Here is a 17,074-nt window from a genome sequence, read left to right on the forward strand (position 1 = left end):
TCGGGGCTCTAGGCTCTAATCTTGCGGTCATTCCCGCCTCCTTGAACGGCAAACGCAAAATCTAAGTCAGCAGAAGCCGGGCTCAGGACAGGGTGGGCTGGGGGCGGGGTCTGGGCGTCTCGCTCCTCCCCGGGCAGGGCGAGAGGGGGAAGTCCCGCCCCTCGGCCCCGCCTCCCGACTGCCCCGCCCCCTTCCTGCCGGACGACACGGGGCTGGAAGTCAGGCCAGCGGTTGCAGGCTAGCTTGAGGGCCATGTCTGTCTCGCTGCCCTCCCCTCTGTTCTTGGACGTGGTCGTGGGCGTGGTGGGCACCCTGTCTTTCCTGCTGGACGTGGCCGCCGACCTGTGGGCCGTCGTCCAGTACGTGCTCGGTGGCCGTTACCTGTGGGCCGCGCTGGTAGTGGTGTTGCTGTGCCTCCCCTCTGTGCTGCTGCAGCTCTTCAGCTGGGTCTGGCTGACCACCGACCCCATCGAGTTGCACAAGTCGCTGCCCTCGCGTCGTTTCCTGACGCTGCTGCATGTGCTGCAGCTCGGCTATCTGTACAGGTGAGTGCCCTGGCCCGTCGAGGAGAGGAACGTGGGTTGACAGCCGTCAGAGCCAAGTCTACTGAGAAAGTCTCTGCAATAATGTGGGCCCAAAGAGAAGAGTGTTTCTTAATTTTTATTAGTTTAATTTTAATTTAGTTTGTTTATTTATTTATTTTCGAGGCAGGGTTGCCCTGCGTAGCTCTGGTTGTCCTGGAACTCGCGTTGTAGACCAGGCTGGCTTCAAACTCAGATCTACCTGCCTTTAAAGACGTGGACCACCTTGTGTGACTTTTTTTTATTTTTATTGTGACTAGGCCCTTGAGTGATCACTGACCTCACTGGTCTCAGTTTACTCGGTGTCTAGCTGGGTTGGCAATAGTTACTACTGGTGTTCTGAGCAGAATAAAGGCACATGTCCATAAATTGTCCTGGCACAATTCGTGCCTTTCCTGGGTAGCAGCTCCAACTTCCAGGACAGTGCCCCCTTTCCCTTCTTTCTTAATTTTGTCCTTTTCTGTGAACATTTGCCTCCCCATCAGGGAATGAAGAAGGCAGAGATGGGTCCTGCCTCATTGTGTCCCTGGAGCAAGCCAGGGCTGGACACAGAAAATATGTGTGGACTGTGTGGTTTTTTTCCCAGGCTCAGCCAGAAGTGATAAGTGAGGACAGTTCCTGGCACAGTGCTGGCCTGGTGACTTTTTTTTAAAAAAAATTTATTTATTTATTTATTATGTATACAATATTCTGTCTGTGTGTATGCCTGCAGGCCAGAAGAGGGCACCAGACCTCATTACAGATGGTTGTGGGCCACCATGTGGTTGGTGGGAATTGAACTCAGGACCTTTGGAAGAGCAGGCAATGCTCTTAACTGCTGAGCCATCTCTCCAGCCCGTGACTTTTTTTGAAATCATGAATAAGCCCTTGGGTGAGATGGGAGAAAGTAAAGTCCAGGAGTCAGGGTCACGCCATGGAAGGCAGGACTTCATAGTGTGGTGTGGGTTGGGTGGGGTGACTGGATGCAGAATCTGTTGTGGAATTAATTCCCCTCAGATCTTTGCAAAGCTGCAGTCGGCTTCCAGCAGTGGGGTGGGGGCTTTGAATGTTCGCGATTTGCCCGAGGGAGTACAAGTACAGCCCGGATGGGTGTGAAGGACAGGCCAGAGAGGGCATCCGATCCCCTGGAGCTGGAGTTAGAGGTGCACCACCTCGTGCAACGCCATCGCAGGCCCCTTGCTTGCTTTTCAATTCCATTTCCCATCTCTAAGACAGGGCCTTGGTGAATTGGGTTAAACTCGGGACCACGCCTGACCAGCAAGCATGGCAGTTGTATGTCCCCAACTTAAAGGATGAGGAAACAGGTTCTGTGAGGTTAGGTGGCTTGCCTGAGGTTCCATAGCAGTTAAGTGACAAGCTAGGATTGAAGCCCACCTCCATGCACTCAGTGGTCGGAAATGGAGGGACTTCCAGAACACTGACCTGACCCGCTGGGCATCTATGTGTGTGTTCTGCCTAGGTGCCTGCACGGGCTGCAGCAGGGGCTGTCCTTGTTGCAGCAGGAGCTGCCAACCGAGAGTGACATAGCCTATACAGAGTTCCTGACCCTGGATATCAGCATGCTGCGGCTCTTTGAGAGTTTCTTGGAGGCGACACCACAGCTCACATTGGTGCTGGCTATCGTGCTGAAGAGTGGTCAAGCTGAATACTACCAGTGTGAGTGCTGGGCCAGCGAGAACCCCTTTGGTGCCCCTCAGTGTTAGCAGTGTCCTCACTCTTAGTGGACAGAAGGAAAGCAGGGAGACGGAGCCTTAGATAGTAGATTCCGATCTAAAGTCATTCAAGCTGCATGGAGTTAGAAAAGTGACTCAGACTATCAGTTTATCCTCATCTGAGCATCGGGCATAACAAATGAAACTACCTTGTGGAGTAATGAGCAGATTAAATGTGGGGGATGGATATAGAGCCCAGGGCCTCGCACATCAAATGTGTGCATATGTTTGTGTGTGTTTGCAGGTGCATGTGTGTATATGCAGAAAGCAGAGGTCAGTGTCAGGTGTATTTTGCAATTGCTCTCCATCTTTTATTTTTGAGACAGGCTCTCACTATATAGACCAGGCTGGCCTCAAACTCACAGAATTCCCCTGCTTTTGCCTGCCCAGTGATGTACTTTTTATTACTTTGATGATAATAAATAAAATATATAGGTTACCTGACACATAATGATAGGTTTGTTAGGTAATGGACATTTTATTGAGCACTACTTCAACCTGCATGGGTTAAGGAGTGACCTAACTGGCAACCGGAATAAAGAAACAGGCACCTAAAAACGCTGAGCTCGGGTGGGCCTCGGACTCTGAAGCAGCGGCACAGCGCACCTGAAGTTTCGGTGCACACTGATTCTAGCTAAAGGCCAGCTGCTTTTTAATGTGTGTTCTGAGACTGGGCTCTTTGCTGTTCCCATGGGCCTGAGGCATGGGGGTATGTGACATGGTCCACTCAGGACCTCACCTGCTCCCCACAGAGAACCTTCAGACACTTAAGTTGGTTCTTTGTCTGTCACTGAGGTGGGGACACAGCAGTGAACAAGATACACAGAGCCTCCACCCAGCCTGTAAAACAAATAGTTACACTAGGTGTACTGAGTGACCGCAAGAGTCAGGTGGCAGAGACTCACAAGGCCCCAGAAACCCTCAGAGACATCTGGAAAGTGAGGAGCCTTGGGAGAGACTGCTTCAAGACCAAGCAATGCTCTACCTCACACCGGATTGAGAGCCCAGGGCTCCCCCTTCTGTTCCCCATCCATGCATACCTCAAGGTCCTCCGCAGCAGCTCCCCGAGGAAGCCGTCATCACTCCCATGGCACCTGGGAGAACCCCTCGCTTAAGAGAGGTGCCTGCCGACAGGTGTTCCTTTTCAGCACTTGGTAGGTACTTGGCATTTCCTTGAGGTCAGAGCCAGGCGGAGATAGATGGTTTACACTGTAGGTTGAGCATGAGGAGAGAGGCTTTTCTCAACTTTTGATTGAGCAAACATTTATTATGTACCATGTACTGGGCCACCAGGGGAACCCAAATGAACCAAATCAGCTTTCTACCTTCCAGGAGCTCAAAGATAGAAAACAGGCTGGGCGGTGGTGGCACACGCCTTTAATGCCAGCACTCAGGAGGCAGACGCAGGCGGATCTCTGAATCCCAGGCCAGCCTGGTCTACAGAGTGAGTTCTAGGATAACTAGTACTACACAGAGAAACTCTTTGTCTCGAAAACAAAACAGGCCATTGCTATGTTAATGGGGTGGGTGGAATATTACAGGGACCTCTGGCTGCAAAATGGGGTCTAGAAGGGCAACCCCAGAAGTTATTCAAGCTGGGATTTGCAGGGTGAGTAGCCTGGGTAGGCAAGAGATGGGACTAGCTACAGATTTGATACCAGGTAACAGGTGAGTTCTGGACACACAGGAGGCTCTCAGTAAACTTCTGTTGCGTGAGGACGCACAGGGCATGCCTGTGCCACTCCCTCCTTGGAGGCCATGCTGCTTCCAGTCCAGGGTAGGCATGTCGGAGGTGGGATAGGACCCCTATCCTAAACTAGATCTTGGAAAGTCAGGATAACAGGCCAAGCTGTACCTGGTGGAGAGTAAGGAATGGTGGGAAGGTAGGCCATTGCTCCCAGTCCTGAGGACAGCTGCAGAAGGCCTATTGCTACTCCATGAGATCTGTCTACTTCTGACACGGAGAAAGGGGCGTGGGGGGGGGCTGGAACCTAGATGAGGCTTAGGGTGAAGGCACAGGAGTGCCAAATACCAAGTGGAGTCTCCCATCCTTATGCTACCAGGGTAGCATTTGAAAGCAGTCCTCTCTCTTCGGTTGGAACGCCAACTGTCTCCTGAATAACTTGGGGCTTCTAGGACCAACTTCAGGGTTTCTGCCAGAGTTCCTGTGAGCCTTGGGGTTGCCAGGCAGGCTGCACTCAAGGCTGACTTGTTTCTTCTTGTTCTTGGTAGGGTTTGGCATCGGCTCATCCTTCCTGGGCATCTCGTGGGCACTTGTGGACTACCACCGATCCCTGCGTACTTGCCTTCCCTCTAAGTCTCGCCTGGGCTGGAGCTCCTCTGCCTTCTACTTCCTGTGGAACCTGCTGCTGCTGTGTCCCCGAATCTTCGCTGTCGCCCTGTTCTCAGCTCTCTTCCCCCAATATCTGGCCCTGCATTTCTTCAGTTTGTGGCTGGTGCTGTTGTTCTGGGTCTGGCTTCAAGGCACACAATTTATGCCAAACCCCAACTTTGAGTGGCTGTACCGGGTGACGGTGGCAATCATCCTTTATTTCTCCTGGTTCAATGTGGCTGGGGGCCGCACCCGAGGCCGTTCCGTCATCCACTTGTTATTCATCCTCAGTGACAGTATTCTGCTGGTCAGCACCTGGGTGACGCACAGCAGCCTGCTGCCCAGCGGGACCTTCTTGCCAATGTGGTTGATGATAGGAGGAGCCTGCTTCCTCCTGGGACTGGCTTTGCGTCTGATCTACTACCTCTGGCTGCACCCTAGCTGCAACTGGGAGCCCGACCGCGTGGATGGGGCCCTAAGTCTCCTTCCTAGGAAGCAGCCTAAGCTGCTTTATAACAGACGGGCCACTCAGTTAGCACAGAACTTTTTCACCAAGATCAAAGAGGAGATTTCTCTGGCAGAGGCTGGAGACGTGGAAGGAGCCCTTTGAGGTAGGGTCTGACTCAGCCAGTGAGGAAGATGTGGAGAGCTGGGCCTTGGAAGGGCCAAAGGCCAATCATATACAAGCTGTTTTCTCTTCCTTACCAACCATGAGCTGCTGTCACCAAAGCCTCACGTTGCCATTCTTACCTCTCAGGTGACTGGTGGAGGTATCCTGTCTCCTGGGTTCCCTGGCCTGCTCTAGGAGGTCCTGGGGTTCTGGGGATGTTCTCAAGAAGTCTTCCCTACCCCCACCCCATCCACTCACGTCAATCAACAAATGTTGAGAGCACTTTATTTTCCGGGAGCATCATTCTGACTTTTGAACTGGCTGCCGCCCTACCTTCTTTCCTTACCCACTTGAACAACTGATTTCAAAGACCAGAGGCCAATGACGACCCTGCCAGCCCCTCCAGTGTTGTGATGCAGCAGTCTCTACTCTGGCTCTTGGGCCACCTTTAAAGCAAGTGCCTCATGGACCTGTGGTCTAGGCCATGCACAACCCGCTGAGTATTTTACCTCCTACCTCAGTCTGTGAAAGGAAGAGAACATGTGCGCATGTGTTTAACAGTATTATTAAAACCGTGTAATATTTCCCAAACCAGTATGTACCATTAAATACAGTCTGTCAGCCTTTCTATTACGGACAGGTGGCAGGGGTCTAGAACCCTTTAAAACTGGTACAAACTCCTGGAATAGAGATATGGGCTGACTTAGTTATGACTTTGTAATGAATATCTAAATTGTTCCAGTATAATAAAAACTCGAGAAGCAGAAATTGAGATAAAGACCTGATAAACCCAAGGACAGTGGAGAGTCAATTGGCTGACCCTCTCTCCACGTTTTCCCCAAATTGCCTCCCTGGAAATCTTCTCTTCCTGTCCTCTCTAGCAGATCTCTTCAGTCCTTGAAGAACTCTATGGCAAATCCCAGTAGCCAATCACTGACTCCATCCTTTGATTTGAGGTGGCCTTATTGGCACAGTGGAAGGGTTATACCAACAATTCTCCTGCAACATTTCCCATTTCAGTTGGTAGAGCATGGGACTCTTAATCCTGGGGCTGTGGGTTCGAGCCCCATGCTGGATGCAAATTGTAACTAGCCTTTCTCTGTCCCACTAGTTAGCTCCCAAATAATGACAGAGACTTATTATGAAAGCTTGGCTTTAGTTTGGGTTTGTCCCATTAGCTCTTATAACTAACCTTGTGGCCTTTTACCTTTCATTCTATATGCCTGACTCTCTCCATGCCTTGTTGGCACGTCAGGTACCTAGATGCATCTCCTGTTTCCTCTCTCTCTGCCTGGAAGTCCTGCCTAGACCTCCTATCTAGCTATTGGCCATTCAGCTCTTTATTAAACCAGTCAAGCAGTGTATCTTCAGTGTACAAATACCCCACAATGTGACTGCATTTTGCTTCCTAAGATGCAGTAGCTGGTGAGCCTGGTGAGCTCATCTGGCAGGCAGCAGAACTCACATTTTGGCAGACAGTGCGTTCTCCTAGGAGCTCTGCTACTGGGCCTGAAGAGTAGCATCTTTAGAACTAGGAGGTGAGTTTGAGGGGCTGGGTGCAAGGTGAAGTGACACATCTTACGATGTGGATGACGGTTCTGGGGAGATGGAGCATTCTGTTCTGGTTCCAGGGCTGGGACCCAAGATCTAGTGTGATCGAAACTCACTCTGGGTAGTACACAACGGCCTGTAACTCTGGCTCCAGGAGATCCAACATCCTCCTTTGGCCTTTGCACATGCATATACAGGCATACACTCAAAAAAATTTTAAAAATTGAAAAAAGGAAGTGCAAGTTATTACACTGGCCTTGTTATTATTAGTCAGTCTATCCCACCGAGATGACCTTGAACACGTCCTTCTGCTTCAGCTTCCCAACTGCTAGGATTACAGGTGTACACTATCACACACAAAGCTCTTTATTCTGAAAGAATTTAAAATTACATCAGCGGCATTACATCTAATTAGAAAGTGTCCTTAAGCCAGGTGGTGGCGCATGTCTTTAAGCCTAGCATTTGGGAGGCAGAGGCAGGAGGATCTCTGTGAGTCTGAGGCCAGACTGGTCTACAGAGGGAGTTCCTGGTCATTTGAGACAAGGTTCCACGTGTAGATTAGGCTAGCCCAAAGCTTCTGGGAAGTCTGTGGTCTGGTGAGACGGGGACTAGGACAAAGGTGCCAGAGGTGGAAGAGAAGGTTCTGGTTCCAGTGCTGGGACTCAAGATAGTTCTGCCAGCCACTTACTGGTGTGGAGGTAAAATAGTATGATCTTGCCTCTGCTTCTGAGGATAACAGACAAGAACACCATACCCGACCAATAACTTTTTTTAAAAAATAATTTGCTTTTATTTCATGTGCATGTATGTCTGTGTGAGGGTTTCAAATCCTCTGAAGCTGGAGTTACAGGCAATTAGGAGCTGCTATGTGGGTGCCGGAAACTGAACCTGGGTCCTCTGGAAGAGCTGATAGTGCACATAACTGCTAAGCCATCTCTCCAGCCCCCGACCAAGAACTTTTAAACAAGAAAAGTGTTTTAAAAAAAAATCTTAAGATTTACATGTCCCAGGACAGCCAGGGCTACACAAAGAAACCCTGTCTTGAAAAACCAAAAAGAACAAAGAAAAATGAAAAAAGTTTACATGTCACGGAGGGTTTGTGCGAGAAGTGTTTTGTTAGGAGGAGATGGAGATGTTTGCTCTTGGGATTTGGGGGGCAGTCAACACTTGGACCTGTGTTTTTCACCGAGCAAGGCACAGACAACAGCTAACAGACCACTAGCCAGGGTATGAGATGTCGTCACGCTCCTGAGGAAATTCACCTGTGGTCTGATGCTTCTGATCCTCAAAATGATAAACGAATCCTATTCACTTCACTGTAATACAGTAACGGCCACTCCGACCAGTGTGAAGGGCTGGAGAAAAACTGGCTGCTATGACTTGTGATCAGGCCAGTTAAAGGGTTCGTATGAGTTTGTTTTACTGGTTTGCAGCTTATGCTCGGCACAGACTGACTTCTCTTTAGTAAAGCTCAGCATACTTGACAGGTCATGAAATCTACTTCATTTCCACATCTTAAAAAGCAGTGCATTCTAGAAACAATTGAAATAAAAACAATTCCTTGTTTTCCAACGTATACCAAAAGATCACTTTTTGTGTGTATGAAATTAATGACCCAGTTATTGAAAGGCTGACATCTTTCTTAATGAAGCCCTGGTTAGGACCCTGCATAGCTCAGCAACTGGACTAACCGTATTTAAAAAGACAAATGAGAAAACTGAATAGAAAATAAAAATTTTATTTTTTTCAAGTTTATAAGATAGTTCCCATTACATATAACATTATGATCAAGGACTCTATAGCCACAAATGCCCGCAGTCACATAAATATATCCAACCCAACCGATGCCTTTTCTTGCTAAAGAGGCATCTGAAGTCCAGAGGGAGAGTGGTGATCCAAGTAGAAACGGTCCTTAATGGGATGGCTCCGCTCAGTGTGCTAGGAGGCAGCCAGGGAGCCTTGCTTGCTAGAGCGGACTCAAGGGTAGAGGGAGGACAGGTGGCCTGTGGACAGGGCTGAGACACAAGCAGATTTTTGCCTCTTGTGGATAAGATATTTGACCTCAGAATTCCAACTTGGCATCTACAATAAGTCTGTCTGGATAGTTCTAGCTTCTTGAAGATGCCTCTGCTACACCCTGGAGAGGAATGAAGGAGGGCCCAAGCTTGCCACCTGGGAGATAGCCCCCCCCCATGCTTTGCCTGGTGCTCTTGTCAACTGTGACTCAGAGTAGTGTCTGGAAGTGCCACACGCTTGCAACTGCAATGTCAATCAGATTCTAGTTGGAGCTGCGAAGGCTGAATTTGTGTGAATCGCAAACAAGCTGTGCCAAGTCTCTTGGGATGCTAGATCTGACACCCAACTTGTACAGAAGACAGAACACCCCCAAATTAAAAGCCCAAAATAGGCACCTAAATTCTGGAGCAGGGATCCACTCTCCCGGACATCACCAGCTGTCCCAGGGGCACTGGACAGGGTGATGCTAAGGCACAGTCAGTTTTACATTCGAAAGTCACCTCATATCCCAGGACACTCCTAGAATCAGCCCACACCATGAGATGTCTACACTAACCCTTCAGAACACTGAATCCAGCAGGGAAGGATGCACCAGCGATTGCTCAGGGCGCTCTGTCCAGTAAAGATGGCCTCTTTTTAATGAAACAACCCAGTTTCTTGCAGCTCCAAGTTCCAACAGCTTTTGATTTTTAAAAGAAATTTTATTTTCTGAGTGTTTTCTTGCATGTATGTAAGTGCTTGGTTCCAGAAGAGGGCATTAGTCCTCTGGAACTACAGTTACAGATGCTGTGAGCAGCCGTGTGGGCGCTCACACCTTGACCTCTGCACCAGCAGCTAGTGTTATTAACTAGCAAGCCGTCTTTCTAGTACCAACAGTTCCTAATGCTGCCAGCTCATTTTCCTACCCAAGCCTTTGTGGGAGGGAGGGAAAGTCAATGCCAAGGGCAGCAATACACCAATACACCCCTGCTTCCTGTCTGCCCTGACAGAGTGGTCGCTGCCAGAGCAGAGGCTCCTCAGCTCAGTATCTCCTTGCTTCTCTTGGCCAAGTCCAAATTCTTTTTGTAAAGAGAGCTAAATTGGGCAGGTGGGGCAAGATGAAAAGGGATTCCATGTTACATTCTAAGAATGGAGAGTTTCCCTTTAAGTGTTCATGGTATGACCTGTGTGCAGAAGGCTGTGCGTCACCACTTGACAGTCTTAAAAGCCTGAAGTCAACAGGTGGCCTTTGTCCAGGACAAGAAACTACACTGGCAACGAGGGACAGGGTTGAGGCTTCAAAGTAAAACTTATCCTCGAGTTTTCTATGATGAACCACGAAAAAAGGCCGGGCAGTGTTGGGATGGTGGTGCTCAATGTAGCCTAGGAAAGTCAGGCTTAGATGCCACCTCTTTGCTCCCACCCCCATCTCAAAACAAAGCCAAATGAGTGACTAAAATGGAACACCAACCTCACTTCCTGTCTGAGCCCCTTCCTCAACTGCTGCTCTCAGAAGTACTGGCCAACAGTTCTGCAGATGGTGTGCCAGCCTTTCTGCTGCTGTCTGGTAGCCTCTGTGCTGCAGCGTTTCTGGGGACAGTGACTGTAGCAGTGGTTGTCAAGGACCTCCTGAGGACCACAGTAGCACATTCCCTCACCTCTAGGGAAGTTTACCCCAATTAAGGACCTCATACTGGTCCTCAAGGGACAGTGCCTTCAAACAAAACAAAACAACAACAACAACAAAGCCAAAAAACAAAACCCAGCTGGACTTGATGGCTGGGACTATGCCCAGGCTCTCCTCCAAAGCATCTGGGGCAGTCTGACAGGGCCCTTGCAACTAGTTCAGGGTTCCATTTTCAGGCATTTAAGTCAAGAGAGTATTTCTGGCCTGATTTCCCACTTCATCATGGCATCTGAGAAACGGAGTGTTTCATGGGAAATTGGGTTTTGGTTCTAACAATCTGCTCTCTATTCCCAGACACAGATCTGGGCAAATATAAGTTTGGACAACTGCATGTAAGTTGCAAAGGAAGCAGGTGTAGCCTGCTCTCAAGACTTTTTGGTGGGGGCTGGCCAGAGCTGCATGGAGAGAAGTGGATTTGAAAGAGAGCAGGGAGTGTGAACCCAACATCTGATGACTGAGCTGGCCACAGAGCAAGCATCTGCTGGGAACAGGAGCTGCTCTGCAGAAGGAGCACTAGGAAGACTCCTACCTCAGGAGCCAAGGATGAAATTCCTAAGGACCCCGAGCCCCTTCTCTCCAATTTGGAGGGTGAGCCTCCTGGGACGCAGTCTCTAAATTATGAGCTAAAGGTGTAGATTTATTGTTTATGGGAAGGAGTTTCCAGGGTTGTGACTTTTGGTTACAGATGAAGGACTGGCAAGGAGGCAGAGGCTTACAAGATGGGAGACGCCAAAGTCTAAAGTTAGTAAGTGACCAGGGCCCTAAGACAGTGAGGAGCCTCCTGGAAAGAAGAGTCCTGGGCCACTAAAGGGTGCTGCTGACACAGAGAGGTATTTCAGACATTTCCATTACCACTGTCACGGAAACTTTACACACCGCTTTCTTCATGGGGGGGGGAGGGGGGGAAGGAGTGCTTCAGAGACCAGACCCTCAGCTACAAAAGTAACATACCCATTCACTGGGAGAGGACTTCTACATCTACGATTACAGGAGATATTCTCATGGGACACATTTTCCGTCAGCATGATGAGGAGGAGCTCCCAGTCTGTCCATGCACCAAAGGTGCAACTGTGCCCCAAGCATTGCCTTTTCTCGTTCTTCTTTCTTGAAGGAAACAGAACTAAAGCATAGTAGCAGCATCAAGTCTGCTGTTCCAGCCAGCCACCTCCTGCTGGACTATGGACGGGGCTGCGGCTTGTTCTTAGCAAAAACTGCAGTTGGTTCTGATTGTGTTCTCGCCAGCATTCCATGGAGGGAGAGAAAGAGCACAAGAGAAGGGGAAGGGGCGCTGAGACACAGACAGACAGACAGACAGACAGACAGACAGGAGAGAAGGGTCTCAGAGGGCTCTAGCCTGACTCCTGTCGGAGGTAAAAGAAGCTCACAAGGAAGGAAGGCTCTACGTTCCAGTTCTCAGAGGAAGTCAAGCTCTAAAGCCTGGTGCAGGGACACCAGATCTCCATGGTTTGTGATCCTCCAGAAGGGCATGTTGTGCTGGAAGAGAAGAAGGAAGGCTAATTAGCCCAACTTCTGGAAGCCAACTTACACCCTCTCCTCCACAGATGTCTCCTTGAGGCTCTTGGAAACCATCTATCCTTTTGTCAGAACTTTGTACAGGACACAGAAATATGAGGAATTTGTAAAAAATTTCAATGCTACCTATGCTTTTATAAGAAATACCTGTCCTAGCTTTTAAGGTTTTCAGGATCAAATAAAATGGTGATAAGAAATTAGTATTTCTGAATGTAGTATCGAATGCCTGTGATCCTAGCACTTGGGAGGCCGAGGCAGGAGGATTACAAGATTGATGCCATGGACTGGAGGGATGGCTCAGCAGTTAAGAGCACTGGCTGCTCTTCCAGAGGACCCAGGTTCAATTTCCAGCACCAACATGGCAGCTCACAATTGTTTATAATTCCAGTTCCAGGGGATGACACCCTCACACCAATGCAAATAAAACGAAAGGAAAAAAAAGGTTGAGGCCAGTCTGAGCAACACAGCAGATCCTGTTACTACTAACAGGCTGGGAAGGAAGCTGGTGGTCAGTTTCCTGTAAGCTTTTGCTCTAACAGACTCAAATTCTACCCATGTCCAAGATGCAGGATGTTATGGCACCAGAATTGTACTAAGAAGACCATATCCTGTTCTGGAAGGATTACTCCAGTGCAGAAAACCATGTTTGCTGAAGTGGAAGTGGATCACTTCCTCTGACCATCCTTTTTGGCTGCTCAACTATCAGGTTGTTAGCAGACAGCAGAGGAAGAGAACAGCAGAACTAGATGGTGGCGTTTTGTCCAATGGAAAGAAGGACACTGACAGTTGGGATGGCCCCATGGGTAGCTGGCTTGGGAATCAGTTTCTTCTTCCTTTGGGTATGTTCATACAAGGACTAGTTTTCTTCCAGAAAGGCTGGCAGAAAGATTCCTGACAGAAAGCAAGATAAGTTGCATAAAGCACTCAGACTTTTTTGGTTTTTTGGGACAGAGTTTCTCTGTTTAACTCTGGCTGTCCTGGAACATGTTGTTCTGTAGACCAGGCTGGCCTTGAACTCACAGAGATCTGCCTGCCTCTGCCTCCTGAACGCTAGGATTAAAGGTGAACAACAACACCACTTGGCACACTTAGACATTTTTAATCAATATATTCTGTTTTTTTCTCAGTGCTGAGGACTGGCTAGTAGGACTTTTACACCCTGGACTCCTGGAGAATGTATTTCTTAGTAGATTGCAGACCTTAGCTTAGGGTGACCTCTGTGACTGCTCAAGCACTTCTCTTCCCTACTACTTCTCCAGACTGAGAAGCCACTCAAGTTTTTCCCAAAGGGAGACTGAGCAGCACTGGAGAATCAAAGCTTCGATGGTTAACATGGAAAAGCTCTATCAAGCTCTATGACTTGCTCTACCATGATAACATGAAATAACGATGCCAACTGACTGTCAATCACATAGTTCACTAAAGTTGCTGTGATTTCTATGAACTGGGTGAAGAAAATCAGGGCAGTCCTAGTTGGTAAGCCATGGTTCTAAATTTAAAAAAGAAAAGAAAGGCCAAGGAGAGAACTTTCATAACCCTTAGAGACGGTTGAGTGGCAGGGAGGAAAGGACAGAGGAGGACTTAACAAATTATAGGAAAAACTCTACCTGGGGAAAAAATGACCTTTTTCTTAAAGAAAAATGAGGAAGGACAATATATACTACTAATACATAATAGCTGTAAAGATTTTTCAGTTTTACCATTTTTCTACCCTACCCCTTTTTTGACAGTCTCATGCATCCTGTGAACTATGTAGCCAAGGGTGCCCTTTCAACCTCCTGCTTACACTTCACATGTGCTGGGACTGCAGGCAAGCTCCATCCTGGCTATAGAGTGCTGAGGACTGAATCTGGGCTCCGTGCGGCTGGGCAGCAGCCTGCCAAGTTAGATACATCCTCAGCCTTTACCTATAGTCCCACCGCAACCACACGTGCTTCACATCCTCTTACTTCCTCCAGAGGTGGGGATTACAGATGTGCTCCTCTGTACAGCTTTTCTAACTGCTTCATAACAACCACATAGCTCAGTTTTTATTTTCTTTCTACAGTTACCTGTTTGGCTGCGATTTCTTCATCTCGTCCATCTCCAATCACTACATATGTGACTTTCTTCCCAAACCTTGACACAATTCTCTCAAAGCAGCTCTCCTTACCTGTAGGAAAAACACATTTCCTATTAGAACAGTCTTCCCTAGCTTTCTCAATACCGAAGGTAAGGACTGCTGCTCCACTCACCTGCCATGCTAGCAGCCTGTGCAGACTATTCGGGTTAGGAGCAGAGCCAGAGCTTCAGGAGCCCCTCTGCCCAAACAAAGTGAAGGCGTGCCATTACCAAAACAACTCACTCTAACCTTCACAACAACTATCTAGAAATAGGACAGGGAGCCTAGGATGAACAAGCTGTAACCACCTCCACCTCTCTTGTGTATTTCCCATACTTCCGAGCTTACAAAGCACCCACCTCTTTCACTGAACTGCCATTCCCAGCTTTACAGAGCATCATAGGTTTAGTGTCTCACCAGATCACATGCCGGCAGCTAGACTTAGCTTGGTCTCGACTCCAAATTCAGGCTGTGGCCATGGTCTACGGCAACTGCTCTTTTTAGAACTCCATGATTTTTTCTCTCCCCTGAGACAGGGTTTCTCTGTGTAACAACTTTAGCTGTCCTGAAACTCACTCTGTAGATCAGGCTGGCCCTGAACTCAGAGACCTGCCTGCTTCTTCCTCCCAAGTCCTGGCATTGAAAGTGTGTGCCACTACTGCCCAGCTTCCATATATTTTTATTGATTAAATTTGTTCTTAGAGAATTTCACATGTGTATAATAATGTGTTCTGATTACTCTCAGCCCTGCCTGTCATCTCCTTCCCACCTCTGTGAGGCCCCCTTTCAAAGTCCCTTTCCCACATTCATGTTTTTCTTTAAAAAAAATATTTATTTATTTATTTATTTATTTATTTATTTATTTATTATGTATGCAATATTCTGTCTGTGTGTATGCCTGCAGGCCAGAAGAGAGCACCAGATCCCATTACAGATGGTTGTGAGCCACCACATGGTTGCTAGGAATTGAACTCAGGACCTTTGGAAGAGCAGACAATGCTCTTAACCTCTGAGCCATCTCACCAGGGTTTGTGACCAAGAGCTGAGAGCTATCCACTGGTAGGCTTCTTTATTCTGCTCCATTAACCTCATTTTTAATTCTCATCAGATCCAGTGACCTAAGACTCTTCCGAAAGACCCTGGAATGCCACCTGCAGGAAAGTAGTCATGATACCTGTAAATATGACACTCCTAGCCAAGCGGCAGCCCAGTGATGTCCTGGTGCAGACACTGGTCTGCTGTGGCTCCCAGTTTCTTCCTTAAGAGACAAGGCCTTTTAGGTATATGTGGTGTTTGGTGCTTACTTCACTGTGGCAGTCCTGCCTGACTCTCCTCTGCAGATGCAGTTGTTGCTGAATGAATGCTTTTGACTGTACATTAACTTACCATAAGACTCCGAGAGCCACTATACTGAGCCCAATTCGGATTAACTATTAGATAATCCAACTAATATTCAAATAATTAAACTAATCCTTTCTATTTTGGGTATGTATCTTTATGTGTTTGACAGACATGCACATGGAAGTCTGAGGTAGACCTCAATTGTCATTCCTTAGGAGCTATAAACACCTTGTTCTATGAGACAGAGTCTCTCACTAGGACCTGAGGCTCACTGCTTAGATTCCTCTGGCTGACCAGTCAGCCCCAAAGGATCCTCCTGTCTCTGCCTCCCCATTGCTTGGATCACAAGTGTCTGTCATTATATCCATTATATGTGGGCTGGGGACAAATTTGGGTTTTCAGGCTTATGTGGCAAGTACTTTACCAAATGAGCTCTCCTAGCCCAAAACTTTTATTTTTCTCTTTTCTTGTTTTATGATGCTGGCGACCAAACCTAGGGGTGAATGCTAGGCAATCATTCTGTCAATTAACTACAACCCCAGCCCTGAATTCTTTTTTAAGTTAGCATACAAAGTGATGGGTTTCATTATGTCATTTTCATATATGTTATAAATAAATTAATATTTATTCGCATGCGTACAGGTGATTGCAGAAATCAGAGGAGCTGAGCTGGAGTGACAGGCAGTTGTGAACCACTTGACACAGAAGCTGGGAACTGAATTCAGTGAAACAATATTAATTGCTGAGCCATCAAATCCCCACTTGCTGCTTCCTTTGGTCTCCCAAACAGTCTCTCTTCTGTTCTCAGCATCCCATTGAACCCCTGTCTCTGCCTCTCTTAGGATCTTTTCCTTCCTTTCATGGCCCCTTTCTGAACACTCTTCTCCCCTACCCTGCCTTAAACCTAAATTCCATTTAGGGGAGAAAGTAGATGATGCACCTTTTTTTTCTCTTTTTTCACTTTGTAGACTGGGCTGGCCTTGAACTCACGGAGAACCACCTGCTTCTGCCTCCCGGGTATGTCTTTCTAAATCTGGCATATATAATTTCCAGTTACAAATATCATATTTCATTTTTCTATATGCCCAGTCAGAATTATTATGCTCAAAGTGTTAAAAAGTTAACTGTTTAATTCCATGATAGCGTTTCTAACAAGCCAGTATCTAAGAGTGATCTGCTTATGAAAAAAAACAAAACATTGGTTCAGATTTCAGACATTTTCCTAAGATCAAGCAAAAGGACCATGTCATGTTTAGGAAGAAGGATGAAGAAATTCCCAATGTCTTGACATGCTCTGATCAAGGAGGAAATAGCCTCTGGCATGTCTCTATCACAAGCTGGGAACAGGAGGGCTTATCAGCAGGTGAGGTGGAAGAGGATGCACAGCAAGAACCTACTCTAACGGATGCCACAGAGCATGGATGGGAGCTCTTCAGCTATAACAGATGGGAGATCTTCTGTTCTGGAGGATGTGGTCAACCAAGTCGTTGGAGAATATCAGTCAGTGTGGAGCACAGCTTGTAACCAAAAACTTCAATAGGTGAGGCAGAAGGATTGCTGTGAATTGGAAGCAACCTGAGCTAGAGAACCTAATTCCAAAACAAAAAAACAAGGTCCCTAAGCTCACTTCT

General features: G+C 47.7%; 2 protein-coding genes across 3 annotated transcripts in view; one reads left to right on the top strand and one right to left on the bottom strand.

Moving 5' to 3' along the window:
• Positions 1-73: 73 nt before the first annotated feature.
• Xkr8 (XK related 8) lies at positions 74-6,021 on the top strand. Its single transcript, XM_041652010.1, has 3 exons — positions 74-545; positions 2,041-2,237; positions 4,526-6,021. Exons 1-3 carry the CDS (start codon positions 253-255, stop codon positions 5,233-5,235), a joined length of 1,200 nt encoding a protein of 399 aa, XP_041507944.1. The 5' UTR covers positions 74-252; the 3' UTR covers positions 5,236-6,021.
• A 2,492-nt stretch (positions 6,022-8,513) lies between these two features.
• Positions 8,514-17,074, bottom strand: part of Eya3 (EYA transcriptional coactivator and phosphatase 3) — an 87,341-nt gene continuing 78,780 nt past the window's right edge. For both annotated transcript variants that reach the window (XM_041651877.1, XM_041651876.1), the window contains 2 exons: positions 14,053-14,153; positions 8,514-11,962 (listed from right to left, as the gene is read on the bottom strand). In XM_041651877.1, the coding sequence (XP_041507811.1) occupies positions 11,882-11,962; positions 14,053-14,153 (182 nt within the window). In that variant the 3' untranslated portion in view covers positions 8,514-11,881. The remainder of the gene's footprint in view (positions 11,963-14,052; positions 14,154-17,074) is intronic.

Source organism: Microtus oregoni, unplaced genomic scaffold, assembly GCF_018167655.1.
Source record: "Microtus oregoni isolate MIOR12 unplaced genomic scaffold, Mior012 000005F_ref0000423, whole genome shotgun sequence".
Lineage (NCBI taxonomy): Eukaryota > Metazoa > Chordata > Mammalia > Rodentia > Cricetidae > Microtus > Microtus oregoni.

Bases quoted from the DNA above. Each gene is read 5' to 3' on its own strand.
- Xkr8 (XM_041652010.1), top strand. From the start codon at position 253: ATGTCTGTCTCGCTGCCCTCCCCTCTGTTCTTGGACGTGGTCGTGGGC. The intron at 546-2,040 runs GTGAGTGCCCTG...TGTTCTGCCTAG, and splicing joins CAGCTCGGCTATCTGTACAG to GTGCCTGCACGGGCTGCAGC. The intron at 2,238-4,525 runs GTGAGTGCTGGG...TGTTCTTGGTAG, and splicing joins TCAAGCTGAATACTACCAGT to GGTTTGGCATCGGCTCATCC.